This window comes from Platichthys flesus, chromosome 23, assembly GCF_949316205.1.
Source record: "Platichthys flesus chromosome 23, fPlaFle2.1, whole genome shotgun sequence".
In the NCBI taxonomy this organism is placed as follows: domain Eukaryota; kingdom Metazoa; phylum Chordata; class Actinopteri; order Pleuronectiformes; family Pleuronectidae; genus Platichthys; species Platichthys flesus.
Window position 1 is genome coordinate 9,184,128 of NC_084967.1, and position 17,504 is coordinate 9,201,631.

At 42.2% G+C, this 17,504-nt stretch overlaps 1 protein-coding gene across 1 annotated transcript; it reads left to right on the plus strand.

Annotated features, from left to right (window-relative positions):
- Positions 1–2,595: 2,595 nt before the first annotated feature.
- cntn1b (contactin 1b) lies at positions 2,596–15,403 on the plus strand. Its single transcript, XM_062382261.1, has 24 exons — positions 2,596–2,699; positions 5,784–5,928; positions 6,045–6,080; positions 6,323–6,449; positions 6,558–6,739; positions 7,135–7,230; positions 7,363–7,575; positions 7,661–7,760; positions 7,876–8,060; positions 8,730–8,854; positions 8,948–9,065; positions 9,171–9,321; positions 9,452–9,579; positions 9,688–9,860; positions 9,982–10,105; positions 10,406–10,573; positions 10,716–10,865; positions 10,951–11,021; positions 11,119–11,371; positions 11,476–11,597; positions 12,716–12,905; positions 13,012–13,133; positions 13,766–13,922; positions 14,009–15,403. The coding sequence occupies exons 2-24, from the start codon at positions 5,874–5,876 to the stop codon at positions 14,089–14,091; spliced, it is 3,129 nt and encodes a 1,042-aa protein (XP_062238245.1). The 5' UTR covers positions 2,596–2,699; positions 5,784–5,873; the 3' UTR covers positions 14,092–15,403.
- The last annotated feature ends 2,101 nt before the right edge of the window (positions 15,404–17,504 follow it).

Below are 17,504 nucleotides of genomic sequence, written 5' to 3' on the forward strand. Positions count from 1 at the left end.
AAGAATGGGCCAAGCAGAGACAAGCTTGATTCACACCTGGACCAATCCAGGACCCGTTTGACCTGACTATGCTAAAGGAGGTTGCCGAGTTCTATTGTAGCTTCTTTACTCCTGCCTGTAATCTAACTTCTTACTGCTATATTTTTCTCTTTTAACTGCTTGTAATTGTTTTGACCCAAATCCCTGATAACCGAGAAACCAGCCCTGATAACAGAGAAACCAGCTCTCAAAGGTATCTCTCAAAGACCACGCTGAAGACACTTAAGCAATTTGCTTTGATCTTCTTTGTTTACTTTATTGTCAGGTAGTAGAATCTAACTCATTCTAGACTAAAGAGCCGTTGAAAGGAACAAAACTCCAAAGAGAATTTGCTAAAGTGTCTAGAGCGCTGATACAAACTGAACAAATAGGAAGAAGAAGACACATTCTAACCTGGTATTGCACCTTGATGTTGTTGTATATCACTTCAAAGGACTCTGTTTTATCATTATAACAAGTTGACAGTACAGCAAAGCCCGCAACGTTCAATGGTATACACAAGAACAGGAATGAAACAATGTTTTTCTGGCGTAAAAATAGAAGTCCCAGAGGGTTCAAGAACAACACAACGCCTTCCGAGGACGGCAATATAAGAGAGTCGGGACTAAGCAGAGATCATCAACATGTCATGTTTGATGGCCAATTGCAGGACTTGCAGAATGAGTATATGCAGCTGAAAAAGGACAGACAAAAATACATGGATTTGAACCATGACCTGATATATCAAGTGGCCAGGTTGCAAAGGCAACTCCAGGCTGAAATCGTCTTGGAGGAGAAAAAAAGGAAGGCTGAAAGTGAAAGGGAAATCCTAATCCGAAGAAACAATTGTCTCCTTAAACAACTTATGGCGCTAAGAATGCAAGAACGTATTCAAAAATCTATGGAGGATGAATATAAATCACTGAAAAGAGAAAACTTAGCTCTGAGCTGTGAAAAGTATAGCCTGACTAACGAGGCATGGCTCCTCCATGTGAGGCTCTTGCATGATAAGATTGACATGAATCTCAATGAGGCATTGAGGGAAAACAGTGCTCTCAGGTCAAACATCACCAGCATCCGACACAGGATTCAAGTTTTGACCCAAAAAATAAATGATGCTCCAAGGATAAGGGCTGACTATGAAGCGCTTAAAGCTGAGCATATTTCCATGACCCACACACATTTCCAACTTCAACGCACATATGTTAAAAAGAGAGAAGAATATGCACATTTGGAAAAGGTGCTCAATGTTTATAAATATGCTTCAAGATAACGTTGCTGCTACTGCCACCAATGTCACCAGCCTCACAAAGGAAATCCAGGAGCTTGAGAACAAGATCAGAGAGGCAAAGGTTACGAGGGATGACTATGAGCGACTAGCAGGCCACAAAGAGCACTCTCCCTCAGAAAATTCTCCAGGACAAAATTCAAGAGCGTCGCAAAGACCTTCAACATTTGGAAGGTATGAAGGGCAGACATGAAGCCATCAAAGCATAGAGAGATGAGGCAAGTCAAAAAATATCTGTCCTCACAAGAAAAGTTCATGGACTAACCCACAAGCTTACGAAAGATAACCTGCAACAGCTCAAGTGGGGAAAGATGAAGGTAACTGTCCTGGCAAAAGGGTAAGAAAACTGGGCCAAGAAGATAACCTTGATTCAGATCAGGACCAATCCAAGACCTGTTTGACCTGACTATGCTAAAGGCAGTTGCAGAGATGTTGCTTCTTTACTCCTTCCTGTAATCTAACTTTTAACTGCTATATCTTTCTTTTTTCAACTGCTTATCATTTTTTTAAGCACAGAAAATGTTGCTTTCTGGCTCCTTTTTGTTGTCCTCACTGTGCTCACAACATGTTGCACCTGTTTGTAAGGTTATGCCATTCTTACATTTTCCATTTTTGATTGTGGTCCGATTTACTAAATTAAATGTCTATGACCTTTTTTAGGATTTAGTGATTGATAACCCCCCCCCCCCTTTTTGTCATTTATTCCTCTGTGTCCTGGTATTAACCAAAGTTATAACAATATTCATATTTTGATGTGTATAGAGTCTAAAATATCTCATGAACTAAATCTTTCCTATTATTAGATGGAAATGACTAATGACAATAATGCTGAGCATGAATCTGTACACAGACACACTTTAATCTAGATAAATGTACTGTGGTTATCCCAATCTGGAAAATTCAGAGCAGCCAGAAACCATGCACATAACACAAGTTGAAATAAATTGTTTACTGTTAGCTCTATAGCTTTGAAAAATGTCACACATCACTGAACATATTTTGAAAATGTATTATTTTTTAAGAGCATTGAGTACTTTTCTTCTTATAACAACATTTATTTAAGTTTTACTCATGTTTTTATTTATTGTCAATGAGTCGGGGCCAGTGCCCCCCTTCCGGGCCCTGCCGCCGGATCCGCCCCTGAGCAGCATGACGACGATGATGGTGATGATGCTGGCATCCTCGCATCCTCCCTCTTTCATGGACCAATCGCAGCCAGCCGCAGCCTCTCTGCCACCCAGAGGTGATGCTCGTCCCCTCTCATCCAATGGAAAAGTTAAGCAGAGCTGGACGCCCCGGTGGGTGGAGGCGGGTTGCTGCAGGACGGTGCGGTTCGGGTGCAGGTGCGCCATGCGGACAGCGCTTTGAGATCTCCCCTCATTTCGCCGCAAAGGTAAGAGCGACAACGCCATGAGAGCGTGTTCGTGAGCAAAGTGGCTCTTGTGTCCGCAGAGTAAAGTGATAACGGGGACGCGTGGAGCTTCGTGGTGCAGAAATGGACCGGGCGGGGGGGGGGGGGCGCAGGAGTACCGCATTGCAGACCAGTGGATTACCGGTGCCGCTCTGTCGTCATCGGTGCTGAAGTGATGTAAGGAGCTGTAGAAGGGAATTCTGTTTGAAACAAGCTGAGCTGCACATGTCAAAACAAAGGGGACGCAGGAGGGAGACGCAAGGTGAAAGTGTCCGATTTGGGATCGGTGTGCAAAGTGCGCAGGGAGGTGCTGGATGCACCATGGGCATGTTTTGGGTAAAGGCCGAACTGTCCTTCATGGGCAAGAGAGCAAAGGCTTTAAGATTTGTATCCACTGTATTCAATGATATATTTATTGACTCATTAAAGTTATCATTAAGTCTCAAATATGATTGATTCAAGACTAAGTTAAATATTGCAGCACCGAGTAATTCACATATCCCTCAACATCAATTAAAAAAATATGTACACAGTCTTGTACCTTTCATCTTTTTTAACATTTTCCCATTTCATTATGTGCTCCAAATCAAATGTTTCATGGTTGCGATTCATCTCATTGCTGGTTTATCTTATCTTATCTTGAGAATATTGTGAATCCTTCCTCTCTTACATCCTCAACATCAGGCCTGAGTGTGTTTGTCAGATTCAGACTCTTGTGTTGCAAAAAAGATGCACATTTGCGTAAATAAACCTAATCCAACCAAACAAAACAGAAGAGATTGATGGGTTTCCCTATATGGCGGAATTCAAACACGACTTTGAAATTATCAAATGCAGTCACAAAACCACAGCATACCCTGTTTATTCAATCACCCAGACCAAAGGGCTTAATGCATGTGCTGACCTAAATTTTCGGTACCAAAGAGGATCTGTGATGGGATTACTGGCCAGGGGGAGACACATGAAAACCCTCTCTGATGAAGTGATCAGAGTCACTGGTGGGACAGATTGCTGCTGCCACTGTAATCTGTGTAAAGCCAAAGCTGTGCATAAACGTGCCATGGAGGCTTCCGCGTCTTTTGAATTTGACCTGGGATGCGGTTCTCTTACGCCATTTTCCAAAACACAGCCGTGACAATGCAAGATATTTGCAGCCAAGTTCTGGGAGACTGTACTGATGTTAGTGATGAGTCATCAGGAGTGCACATGAGGAGACAGCGCTGCAGTCTCTGCATGACAATGCACTGTACACTGCCTGTATGCCTTTGCCTCTCTCTCCCTCTATACATAGACATGGCAGTCTGGGTGTTTATATATATATATATTTTTTTTTTTTTTCCTGAGCTGTAGCCTGTAATTATCATCCTTTTCTTCTCCCTCCTCCTCCTCACATCCAGGATGACTCAGGGAATCGCCTTGAGACTTCGCTGCAAGCTTTACTGCAGAATGTAGAGGCACTGGTTCTAGTCGCAGTATTTGTTGTGTCAAAGTTAATGGTGAATTTAAGTGCATTTTCACCAGCAAGGACCACGCCCCAACTATATGTGATGCAAAGGTTTGAAAGGAACCTGATCTGATCCTAAATTGTATGCGTTCTTCCTTGTATCAGGCCCCACCTCTACACAACCTTTCATGGTAATAAATCGGGTGAGTCGTTTTTGTGTAATCCTGCTCACAAACAAACCAACCAGCAGATGGGGGTGAAAACATAACATCCACATCTAGATTGTTGAACTGTTAGCTGTATTTGGATGAGCCCTGCCTATGCAGTTTAAGTCACTGTTGAATTCAGAATCAGGCTTTGGTATTGGGGTCCCATTCATGGTTGAGAATGAGCATTTGTCACTTTAGTCAATGAGGCCTTACTGTGGCAATATGGCCCAAGTGGCACAAAACAAATTGGGTGACCTTTGGGTCATTTGGTTGACATGCGGTATTGCCATGACTTTCTTGTGGACTCGATCTGGCAAACAGAAGTGTATTCATTCCTACTCTGTGTGTGGGCCGTGTGACAGTGTGGTATAGTGTGTTGGCCAGATCTGGGCCAAAACAATGTTGCTGTGAGGGATTTTGGTGACCTTCGCTTAATGCATAGTTTCAAATAAATACTCACTTATCATAGTTGGTGTAGAAAAATAGCAACATACTGTATAGTTTTATACCAACATGAAAAATTAGGTCATAGGTTAATCAAAATGCAATTTTAATGAAATTCCGACTCACAATTAGTTTTTCAGTGTTCACAATCTCCTCCATTTCCTTTTGGGCATTGAATTGTGGGAGAAAATGTCCATCCACTACACACTGAAAAATCTACCGCAATTAAGATGCACTCTGTCTTGTATGAGGAACTTGATCGGAATCCCAGTGTAGCAGGGTACAGCCGGGACACAGGGCCAACGTTGTGTTAATGTCACGTCGGACATGAAGTGGTACACATCTTAGGGCTGCAAATTCCAAGCGTTTACCAGATTAGAATTCATGCATCCAAATTATTTTTGAAAAGCTCTTGTATGTCGTGCCCTCTGTCTCTCCCTGTGCATCCTGTTTGATGGTGCAACGCTGTGGCTGCTCACGTTCCCTCCCTGCAGAAGCGATGTGTAAGCATGTGTGACAGACACAGCAGGGGCTGTCTGCTGCAGAGTTGCACGTTGCGTCTTTGCCCTGATGTGCACGTACATGCATGCAGTGAAAACTTGTTCTCCTCTGCAGGTGCGCGTGCGTCCTTGTGCCTGCTCTGCTCACACTGTTCGCTGTATTCTGCTGAGTCACTCACATCCTGAATCATTCATAGGCACAAGAGGGTTTTCCAGCAAGTACTGCGCTCAATTTGTTTTCTGGTGTGGAAAATCCATATACTGTCGACACTCTGGTATTATATTTGAAGGATCACATGTTTTATTTACCTCTGCAAAGGCGGTTATGATTTTGTCTGTGTTTGTTTGCAGGATTATAGAAAAACTACTTAACTAGTTCCATGGAATCTTTTGGAGGGGTGGGGCAAGACTTAAAAAAGAACAGCTAAAATGTTTCCAAGTCTAAAATCGTTTTGTCTTGTCTCTCCAGTTCATGCCCGGTTCATCCACGTTTTTGTCCGTGTCCCTGATTCCGTCCGCCTGACTCGTGCGGCTGCAGTAAGCCAGTCCGTTGACCACCATGGCCTCCGCTGGTTTGCTGCTCCTGGCCCTCTGCTCCTCCATCTCCATCACAGGTCAGACTGCTGAAGATAGAACACCTTCTCCTCAGACTGCAATAATAAAGCTGTGCTATTCTGAACGAGTGGGAAGCCTTGAACGCCATTGACAGATTTTTCTTTTCCACTTGTAGAGGCGGTTCTCTTTGGTGAGCCAAGAATTTATGGAGGTGAGTTCATTTTATTCGCCCAGCCATATCTGGTGAGCACCAGACACTTTGATTTAAAATTTTAAGGGCCCATGCTACCATTTTCTTAAGAAATAATTATTTAAAATGTTCTACTTACTCAAGGATTAACTGACTAGACTTGGATGGTCAAGGTCATGTGGGCTTCACAACCACCAGGCGGTTATTCTAGATATGTTTTTTTCTAGTTTGTACATCGGCTGAAAATCATTTGATTTTTCCAGATGATGCAACCGGTTATGGTCCCATCTTTGAGGAGGAGCCGGTGGATGTGGTTTACACTGAGGACTCACCCGACAAGAGAATCTCCATGAACTGCAGGGCTCGGTCAAACCCACCAGCTTCATACAGGTCACACAAAGATTTTCATTCATGACAATATATATATATATATGTTACTGTGCCATTAATTTTACACAATAAATAGATCATGTGCTGCTGTGTTTGTACCGCTGCTAGGTGGCGTCGTGATAACTGGGAGATCAAGCTGATGGAGCAGCCAGACGAGTACTACAGCCTGGTGGGGGGGAACCTGGTAATCACCAACCCCAAACAGAAGAAGCACGCTGGCACGTACATCTGCGTGGCCAAGAACATCTACGGCACCGTCATTAGCAAGGAGGCAAGGGTCAAGTTTGGATGTGAGTATATAAACCTTACTTCTATCTCACAGGGGGCTGGTACTCGGTGTTCCTCTTCGTCTCATGTTTTCGTCCTATGGTTTAGGCTTTCATATTCTCTTTATGCACTCTCAAAGCAGCTAGAAAAATGTCTCTTTAGTTGCCCTGGTTATATTTCTTCATAAATCAAAGGTATTGGCAGAAATTACAGTGTAAAAAACCTGTAAAGGATCTTATAGTAAAAACACTTTCCTTAAAATTACAGCAACAGTAAACTTGATTTTTGTAATTATTTACACATTTATAAAATTTGAGCAATTTAAGTAATCCTTTATAAATATCTTTAACTTCCTGTTATATTAATTTCCGTATTGCACTTTAATGTTTTATAATAATGATCCTTATCTGCTGTGTAGTTTTGGAGGAGTTTCCTGATGAGGAGAGGGATCCAGTCTACGTCAAAGAAGGACAGGGAGCAGTTCTGCTGTGTGTACCTCCAAAGGCCTGGCCCCGTATGTGCCTATTTTTATGTCTTCATCACGTGACTCCATCTTTTTTTCTGCATGCAATAATTTCTAAAGAGGAAATGCCTATTGCAAGAATTTAGTTACGCGTCCACAAACATTTTCCTCATTCTCCTCCAGAGGCGGTGACCTACCGCTGGATCTTCAACGAGTTCCCAGTTTTCCTGAACACAGATCGCCGCCGATTTGTCTCCCAGCGGACGGGGAACCTGTACATCTCCAAGGTGGAGGCTCAGGATGCAGGGAACTACTCCTGCTACGTTTCCAGTCCCATCATCGGGCAGAGTGTCTTCTCCAAGTTCATCCCCCTCATCCCCTCACCCCCCGATGAGGGTTGGTGATAGAAGCCGCATCTAAAACAAGTCTCAGAGTCCTTTTAAAAAATGTGAATGTCATTTACTGTTTTTGTTGGCTTTAGGGGAGGAAAGGAAGTACCCTGCAGACATCAGGGTGAAGTTCCCAGATACTACTGCCATGTTGGCCTCTAATATTACATTGGAGTGCTTTGCCCTGGGAAAGTAAGTCATTTAAGGACAAAGAGTGCTTGTGATTCATGCTTTGACGTAGAGCAGGGACCTATTAATGTGATGATGAGCAGTGACTTGTTGCTCTAATGCTCCTCTGTCTGTTCAGTCCCATCCCTTATATTGTTTGGAGGAAGGTGGACGCCACAGACCTCCCTGCAAATCACGAGATCAGTGAATCCGGAGCCGCGCTTCATTTGTACAATGTGCAGTACGAGGATGTGGGAGCATACGAGTGCGAAGCCATCAACACTAAAGGGAAGGACTGGCACAAGGCCTGGCTCTATGTGGAGGGTAAGTTAAGAGCATTAGATTCTGCTAAGTACAGTTTTATAACGACCAGCGATATTTGTTACTCCACTTAGAATAAGAACTGTGAGATTTTTTTTTATTTTTTATATAACTCTCTTGGCTATAGTTTGGGCTCCCCCCATAGGTAGGATGCGTTATTTCACAAGATGCGGTATTAGCCTGAACAAGCAAACAAGCAAAAGTTATGATAGTGCATATTGTAGCACCAAGCCTCCAGGGGGTGCTGTGGCAAAGATAGACACACCATTCTCCCTATTATATGTTTGTATACCATCAAAATGATTTTGAAGCTTATATTTGAAGGTATAAAAACAACTTAGTGTTTCTTTAAGTTGAGCAAACTTTTTATATTTGTCTGTGACCAATGCAATTTCATTTTTTAAATTGGTCCAGCTTTCTGACTTCAGAACACATTAATTAATGTTTGATTTCCCAGATTAAAGGTTGCAAAGATCTACATGATGCTTCAACATTTGCCAAAATAATCCAAAGTTTGTGAGAGTGTTTAAAAACCTTTGTGAAAGAACGTAAATGTAGTCTGTTCATTCCAGCCCTCATTTTTACAGCAATTGTCCCAATAGGTCAACACCAAGGCAAGAGGTGGAACTTAAAGAAATGTTAAAAACCATATCAATGTTATGTTGACTTTAGCTGCCCCAGAGTGGGCTGAGACCCTCAACAACACTCAGATCGACATCGGCTCCGAGCACACCATGCGCTGTGTGGCCTCAGGGAAGCCCTACCCTTTCATCCGCTGGTACAAAGACGGATACATGGTGAAAACTCAACATTTATACTTTGATTTAGTCTGCCTCTGCTTGGCTTTAGTTGTGTGTTGTAAGTATTTCATGTTTTTTGTTTTGTCGCAGTATGGTAAAGGTGAGCTGAAGTTTTCAAGTTTGACTTTTGATGACTCCGGGATGTACCAGTGTCTTGCTGAGAATTACTGGGGCATCAAATATGCCAATGCCGAGCTGAGAGTCATCGGTGAGCATCTAGACTCATAATGTCTTATTACATACTACTTTAAAAAAATAAAGTAATCAAAGCTTTTGCCAACTGAATGATCCTTACTCTCTAACCTCCCTCCAGCCTGCGCTCCCACATTTGAGTTTAACCCCGTAAAAAGGCAGCTTCTTGGAGCCAGAGACGGACGAGTGGTGATCGAGTGCAAACCCCGAGCAGCGCCCAGGCCTCGGTTCACGTGGACAAAGGACAAAGAGCTGCTCTTTAACAATTCACGGTCAGAAAAGTCATAGGAGGAAAGATTGGACATAATGACGCTAGAATAATTAGAATTTAAAACAGTGTAGCACTGGACAATACTTACTTTTCATTAGTCTTATTGCTTTTTTTATTACATTCATTTTTAGCATTTCCATCATGTTTGATGGGACTCTGGAGATCTTGAACGCCACCAAAAACGACGAGGGCACCTACAACTGCTTTGTCGAGAACGACAGAGGAAAGGCCAACAGCTCTGGTTATCTCACCATTACAGGTTAATGTGCTCACTTTACATACTTCACTTTTGTATTCTCAACATATTTGATAAAAAGTTTGTACATATTTCTGCATATTTAAACATAGTACTTTTTTCAACACTTAGAGGCGACCATCATCACGGAGGCTCCTGAAGACACTGACGTCAAGGTTGGCGATGAGGTCATTCTCAAGTGCACTGCATCGTACGACCCCATGCTGGACATCACCTTCATCTGGGCCATGGATTTCAGAGTCATCGACTTCGATTCGGAGTGGCAACACTATGAACGTGTTATGGTAGGGTGATGGTTCCTCCTCGCCCCATTTTTTATCTGTCAGATGTCTCACAGTTGGGAACATGACAGATGTGTTTCCTTCTTCATATCTCTCTCCCTTCCTCTTCCTCCCGGTCGTCCAGACTGAAGATGGCACTGGTGACCTTAAAATAAACAACGTCCAGGTTTGGCATGAGGGTCGTTACACCTGCACGGCTCAGACAGTTGTGGACAATGATACGGCGTACGCTGACCTTAAGGTCGTAGGTCAGTACCAGCAACGTTTTCCTTCGATCACAATCAACCCCAAGACTGTCTGATTTTGTATTTGGTTGAGATGTCAAGTAATATTTAAAAAACATATCGTACAAGAAAGCCTTTTAATGTCCAACTTTTTAATGGGTGTTTGTTTTTTCATATTTTCTTTAATCCTATCATCAATCTTGTTTTATTACCATGTATTTTGTAAAGGACTTTGTGAACTTGTTCAGATAAGTGCTATAGAAATACATTTGTTTATTAACATTCTGTTATCTGCTCTCTCTTCTCAACCTTCTTCTAATCCAGGTGTTCCTGGTCCCCCTGGTGTGATCCGTATCGATGAGATCGGGGACACGTGGGTGAAGCTTTTGTGGAGTAAAGGATCAGAACATAACAGCCCCATTCTTTACTACACCATTCAGACCAGGCACTACTGGGCTCTGCATGAGGATGACTGGAGGGATGCCAGCACCTGTGAGTACTGCTCTCAACCAGTAGGGGGCCTGCTCGCTCCACAGTTGGAGCAACCTTACCCTTCAATCTCATATCCACCTGCATATGAAACAGATTTTTGTTTAGTACATAATTTGTCTTGGGTGCCTCTCGTGTCTCTTAGCTCCAACAGTTCTTGACGGCAGCTTTGAGAAGGCAGAGGTGACGGACCTGTTCCCCTGGATGGAGTATCAGTTCAGGATCATCGCCACCAATGAGTATGGTTCCGGAGAGGCCAGCATCCCCTCCCTCAAGGTCAAAACCTGGGATGCTTGTAAGACAAAATAAAAATATTTGATGTAATTTATAATCAGGAAAGTTGTGGGGGGAAAAACTAAGATAGGTCGTTTTCTCTTCAGCTCCAGTGGTTTCACCCACTGATGTAGCAGGTTATGGAGGCAGAAATGGCGAGATTGTGATTACATGGACAGTAAGTAGCCCCTCACATCATTTGACACTATTAAGATTTAGACTTTTTCATGTGCCAAAACTAGTTGATTTTCTCTCTATCCACTCGCAACCTTTAGCCTGTGGATCCGTGGTATTTCGCCGGCAAGAAGTTTGGCTACATTGTCGCCTTTAAGCCTCACGACGCATACGACTGGTGGTACGAGACCATCTCGGACCCTGAGACGAGGCGTTACGTCCACAGAGACTCCTACTTCATTCCCACTGAGGAAGACTTCCAGGTGCGGGAGTTTCAGGTGAAGGTCAAGTCGTTTAACGTGAAAGGAGACGGACCGTACAGCCTCACCAAAGTCATCTACTACCCACGAGATGGTACGTTTTAGTTTTGTTTGCTCCAGATTTGGTTCCTCAGATTTATTGGGGACACTAAACCCTGAGCAGATGACCAACTTCTTTCTTTTCCATGATTTCTCCAGTACCTATAGAGTCTCCGACAGATGTCTATGCCAGGCCGGTGTCCTCCACTGAAGCCCTGGTGTGGTGGTTACCAGTGGTCGATACTGGAACAGGCCTGCAGCAGTACATTGAGGGATACCAGGTATACAGCTATAAGCAGCCCATAAACCAACTGAAGATCTCTACCTACAACTTTACACATTTACATTGTTAAGCCCAGCTGACTTTGATTCTGTGTTCCAACAGAAATTATACAACTTTAGTGTGGCTACAAGGCTGCTGAAGTGTTGGCATATTAAGATGTTGCTATGTTTATTTATTGGTAAATATCAATTAATCGTTTTTAGGGGGTTTTACTACCCATGGAGGCAGCAGAAAAACAGCTAAAAACCTTTATCTAAACCAAATAAGGAAAAACTGCATTAACGTATTTTGCAATCTGTGCATTATAAACCATGCTCTGGGATTCCTAATATTGCAAATCCATTCCCACGGATTGGCACAGATTGCCAATCAATGTGCACGGTTTGTCACTGGAGACTTCGTGTTTGGCTCTGTACAAATTAATTATATCGTCCTCTTGGTAAAACTAAACTAAATCTCAGCAAAGAAAAACCAACATTATGTCTCTGTAGGGAGAACAACCCAGTAGTTAATACTGCCAGTCAACATGCACCAAAGAACGTTACATTGTTGTATTAGTAACACATTTGCCTCAATGGGCTAATTTGCGGGCTAGCTTGATTAGCAGTAAACTGATTACACAGAAACTAAATTAAGGAATCCCAGATCGGTGATCACAGTGGGGGAATAGATAAATGATGACTGTTTATAATAGTTTCGTCAAAGATCAGACAAAACCCTGGATGTAACATTATCAGTCTGCTAAACTGCAACTGCTGTAAAACTGCTAGGCTAATAGCAGTATAAAAGCAATGAGAAAAGGATCCACATGTTGGAGCCTTTGTTGCTCTGAGATGCAGGTGTATTCATTTGGAGGAGCTAGCTTATAGAACAGACTCATCGCGACGCTGTGACGCATCATTCTTCAAATGCAGCCTCTGAAGAAGGCGTGGCCCCGAATTGGGACACAGCTAAGATTCGTCTCTTGACTTAACAGACGTAACCGGTTTCCAGTTATAGTTTTTCTGCAAATTACACTGCCAACACATCACCACTGTACTTTGGGCATGATGCCAGTGCTAGATAGTTTCATGTAATTCTCTCATTGTGTAAAACATCATGGGTCTTGTTTACCAGGTCAAATACTGGAGAAAGTACGATGACCCGGAGCCGGGAGCCCATCGCATATTTGTTACAGCTGCAGTCAATACGACCAGGCTGGAGAACATGCTGCCAGACTCGCACTACCTCATCGAGGTCCGTGCCTTCAATGGAGCCGGCCTCGGGCCACCTGGTGAACACTGCGAGATGTTCACTAAGAGAGCTCGTAAGACCCATTACTCACAACTTATCACAATAAACAGCAGCAGTCAGAGGTATCTCAGTGTGATGATTTGCAGACGTGGTGTTGATAAATACGTTTTTGATTCCAGCACCACCAGAGCCTCCCAGGATGTGGCGCTATATCTCTTGGACAGGAAAGTGGCTGTATGTGTGGTGGGATCACATCTCGTACGACTGGTTTGGCAATATCTCCTTCCCACTTTACTACAAGGTGGGTGTTCAAATCAAATCAAATCAAAGTTTATTGTCACATGCACCAATGACAGCGTCATCGGAGCAGTGAAATTCTTATGACATGGCAGGAAAACATCTACGCAGTAGGCGACTTTACAAAATGATAAAAAAAAGAACATACTATGTAACATAACATTGTAACATATAACATATAACACAGTCAGGTGAATATTAAATTAAGTAATATGAATATATGTATAACATATAGCATAGTCAAATAAATTCAAACAGTTTTCAGGGTGAAGAAGTGGGGAATAATAAATAAGATAAGTACATGTGAAGTAAGTGTATTTGTATTTGTATGATTCGGGAGCAGAATGTACATGGTGACTATTCAGAGGAAAGAAAAAAACAACAACATGCTATCTAACATAACATATAACATCACATCGTAGCATATAATGTAGTCAAGTATAGCAGTAGTTTACAGGGTGAATGGAGTTTTAAATTAAATAATATGAATATGAATACATGTATAAATATAACATAACATAATGTTGAAGGTTTTGCTTCTATCTTTTTAGCCTAATGTTAATAACATCTAACACTAATTTACAATTCAAGATGACAATAGCGGATTGTGTTGAAACCCCTCTAATTTTTTCTCAGGTCATGTTCAGAAAGTCAGGCTACATCTACGGGAAAGTCTACATCACTGGCTGGCACTTCATGGACTTCCCCATGCCTCAGGTTGGCGACTATGAGTTGATGGTGCGTGGTCGTTATGAGGGAGGAGATGGACCAATCAGGACGATTAAGATTCTGGGTGAGACTAAAACCATTTTAATGTTTGAGATTTCTTCGTCTTTGTATTCTTAGTCCATTCATATCATGATATCTCTGTTTCCTCAGGCAAAGCATCGATGATCACACCCAATCTAAGCCTGGCATCTTTGGTGCTGCTGGCGCTGTGCATTGTGGGATTGGAAATGTAAGCCCTCCTTAAGTGACATGTATATATAAAGACTCTGGGAAGCAGATAAGGGGATTTAATATCCTTATTAAGATAAAACACTCTTGTTAAGATCCAACATCGTGCGTCTGTTCTGCTGTAACGCCACATTCGAAGCAGTTGTTTCACAGAAATATAATTAATTGAGTCTTACACTTTTTTAGAGATGTTGACTTTAGTACAAGAACTGCAGAACACATGCAGTAAACATGTGACCCCTGCATACGTGTGTTTGCAATTCAGGCCACAACCACACTACTTCTGTTTTTGTTTGAAATCGCATCCAAGGTGCTACAGGTACGCTCACAAAATGAATGAAGACATGGGATAATGATGTGTAATTTATCTTTCTGCACACTGTTCAGATAGATGGTAAAAGTTCACAATACAATGTGCCCTGTACATCATCCACCATTACCATTATTTTCTATTTGCTCCTACCTGTTTTAATTAGTTGGACAAACATTAATAATGTAGAATTAGACCCAAAGAGTGTTTTTTTTATTTTATTTATAGCGATAAGCAATCACTCAAATATTCAGAATAATGAATACTTTGTAAAGAACTGCATTATGTATTTTTCATGTTGTTTTATGTGTGTTTATTTCTCTTTGGAGCACATAACTCGTTACCACTCACAAATTTACTAGATTCTATAAGTTGGTTTCACTATTGTTGCCAGGTGCTGGGTACAGAGGATGCTTGCACGATATGAATTTCTTTACATCCTCACCAGAATCATTAGCAGATGCTATTTGAGTTGTAGCTGCACCAGTGGAAGCCATATCACTCTGTTATCTCAATATGAGACCGGTGATGGTTTTGACAGTAGAAATGTACTATTTTAATGAAACTACTGTATTACACAAGCTAGGTTTTTTTTTGGTCATGCTGCAAAACCATTAAACGGACCATATTAACCAAATGTGTATTGTCCTATTGACTTTTTTCTCAGAGCTCGCAAAATGAAATGTAATTTTTTTAATCAGCAGATGGCAGTATATCCACATGCTATTAGCCATTAGTCGGTAATCTATCAGTCCAGAAAATACAGTATAATATACTGTAAGATTATCTTTTTAATATATAATCTGAATTGTGATAATGTCCTTAGCTTATATATTTTCTTTCCAGTAAAAGCTATCAAAACTACATACCAGAACATAGCTCATTAACTTGGGGAATTTGTCTTTGTTTGCCTTGTATTTGTGCAGCATCATAGTAATGTTCGTCTTTTTCACACGGAATGCTGCTGTTTTATGGGTTTTTCATTTTGAATTAAAAACATGTGCATATTTAATTTGTACGCCTTTTATTAATATTTATATAGACAGAAAGGGGATTTTTATGTGTGCTTTCCATGAAAACAGTCATGTGAGTGGCTTTTATCTCTCCTCTTCCCTCCATTACCAGTGTTTTACCCCGTTTTACCTCCTTCCCTTTCAAACAAATTACTTGCACCTGCTAAATTCCCTGTGAGGGTGAAATCAAAGCTGCCGTGGTTCATGCACCGTCTCGGCAGATGCACTAAAGGTGCGTCCTTCCTTGAGGGAGAGAGTGTTTTTCTGGAGAAGGATATTGAAGGGCCTGTTGTTGTGACACAGGTTTCTTCCTATTCTCAGTTACATGCTCGGTAACAACAGCAGCATCACACTGTGTGCATTTTGTCTGTCTCTGTGGCTTAGACAGAAGTGGACCTTCCAGATCTTTTTATTGTATGACTGAGAATCTCATAGTTTTTCTTGATACTAATTGAGTATTTGAATATAATACATTGATACATGACAGAATTTACACATATGTAACTCACAAGTGTCAATCTGAGCACTTATTTGCCATGTTGACCCCCAAAATGTGATTAAAACTAGTCTGACTTGTACACCAATCATGCAATGTGCCACAGAGCAAGGCACCGAACCACAGGATAGCTGTGATCGTGGTTGGTTGAGGTGAATGTAACGTTGGATTAATTGGGTGAGGATCCAAATAAAATATAGCTGAGTGCAATTGTAGTTTGTCACTTCATTTGTTTATCTGGTTGATATTGTGGTAAGATATGTGCAGGAGGCACCTTCCCCCTCCGGGAGTGCTCCTGTAAATAAGAGAGGTGGTGCTGTCAACTCACCTGATCAAGGATGCATATGCAAACTAAACTCCTGCACCGGCTGTGAATGATAAACTGGGTTTAGGAACATTCCTCATACGTTTCTATTTATTTATTTTTCAAAGGGACAATGTAATAATAAATGTGTAAAAAAATGTCATGTACCTATGATCAACAACTTTTCATCAGGAAATATTTTACTTCTGTGTGTTCCATATGGTTTCCAGCAACTCAGAGTACGAACAAAAATGATTACTTGGTTATGAAATATGATCCTTTTAAAGATGAAACTCATCTAAAAAATAAACTAAACACTTCCAGGAGCTACAAAATAGAAAATGCAGCTTTTTCTCTGTCTTATAAACTTGCTCTGTTTCTGACAGACTAATCCCAGGTGTCAGATAAAGTAGGAATAAGCTCCCAGGATGCAGCTGATTAATAACATTGGTTATTTCCTTTCCATCTGATCGGAGGACGCTCTCTGGCTGACAGGTTAAACCTGTGGTGGAGGTGGTGGGAGCGCACGCTGATAATAGACCTGATAACAGAGCTGCCGGGGTCCTCGGTGCTCAGAGCCACTTCAGCCTGTGTGATTTCCTGCCCCTTGCATCTTCGCATTGCATTTTTTAATCCAATCCTCTTGACCCTTTAAGCCCCATTCTCTGAATTAACCCCTTCTCACCTCCAAACCAGTGGCTGTATTTTTTTCTATTTTTTGCACAACAGCACATTATGCATGGAGATAGAGACATGTTATATTATTTATTAGCAGTGTTGCAGCTCATAAAGGGGCGGGGGGGCGCAATAGCTTCAAGTGCAGTGGAGTTACAAATGAAAAAAGCCAACACGGAGCCAAACCAGGACATATGCAAAGCAGCGTACATTAGCCTCCTCACTGGCCCATAAATCACAAACATCAGGCAGTGCACCCCCCCCCCCCGGATCGCAAGCTAGTTAGCCCACACTAGAAGAGCCACTCCTGCTGGTCCTGCGCGGCAGAGGAGTCTACAGAGCAACATCAAGTGGCTCCCGGGGTGTGGAAAGAGCCCCAGTAAATCTCTAGGACCAATTTGGCTTGGCAGAGCCGGCCCAGCGTTAGCAGCGCAGCTAACCTGGTTAGCAGCCTGTAAGACCGCCGCTGAAGGCCCCTCCCGCTGTTCGATTGGCTGAGGCGGCTTTCGGTGTCAGATCAGCAAGTAATTGCCTCTTCTATGGATGGTTTATGACCCTGTTTGCGAGAGGGATGGCTCCTTCACGTGTCCCTCTCTTCCAGGGGTGCTGCTGCCGATGGT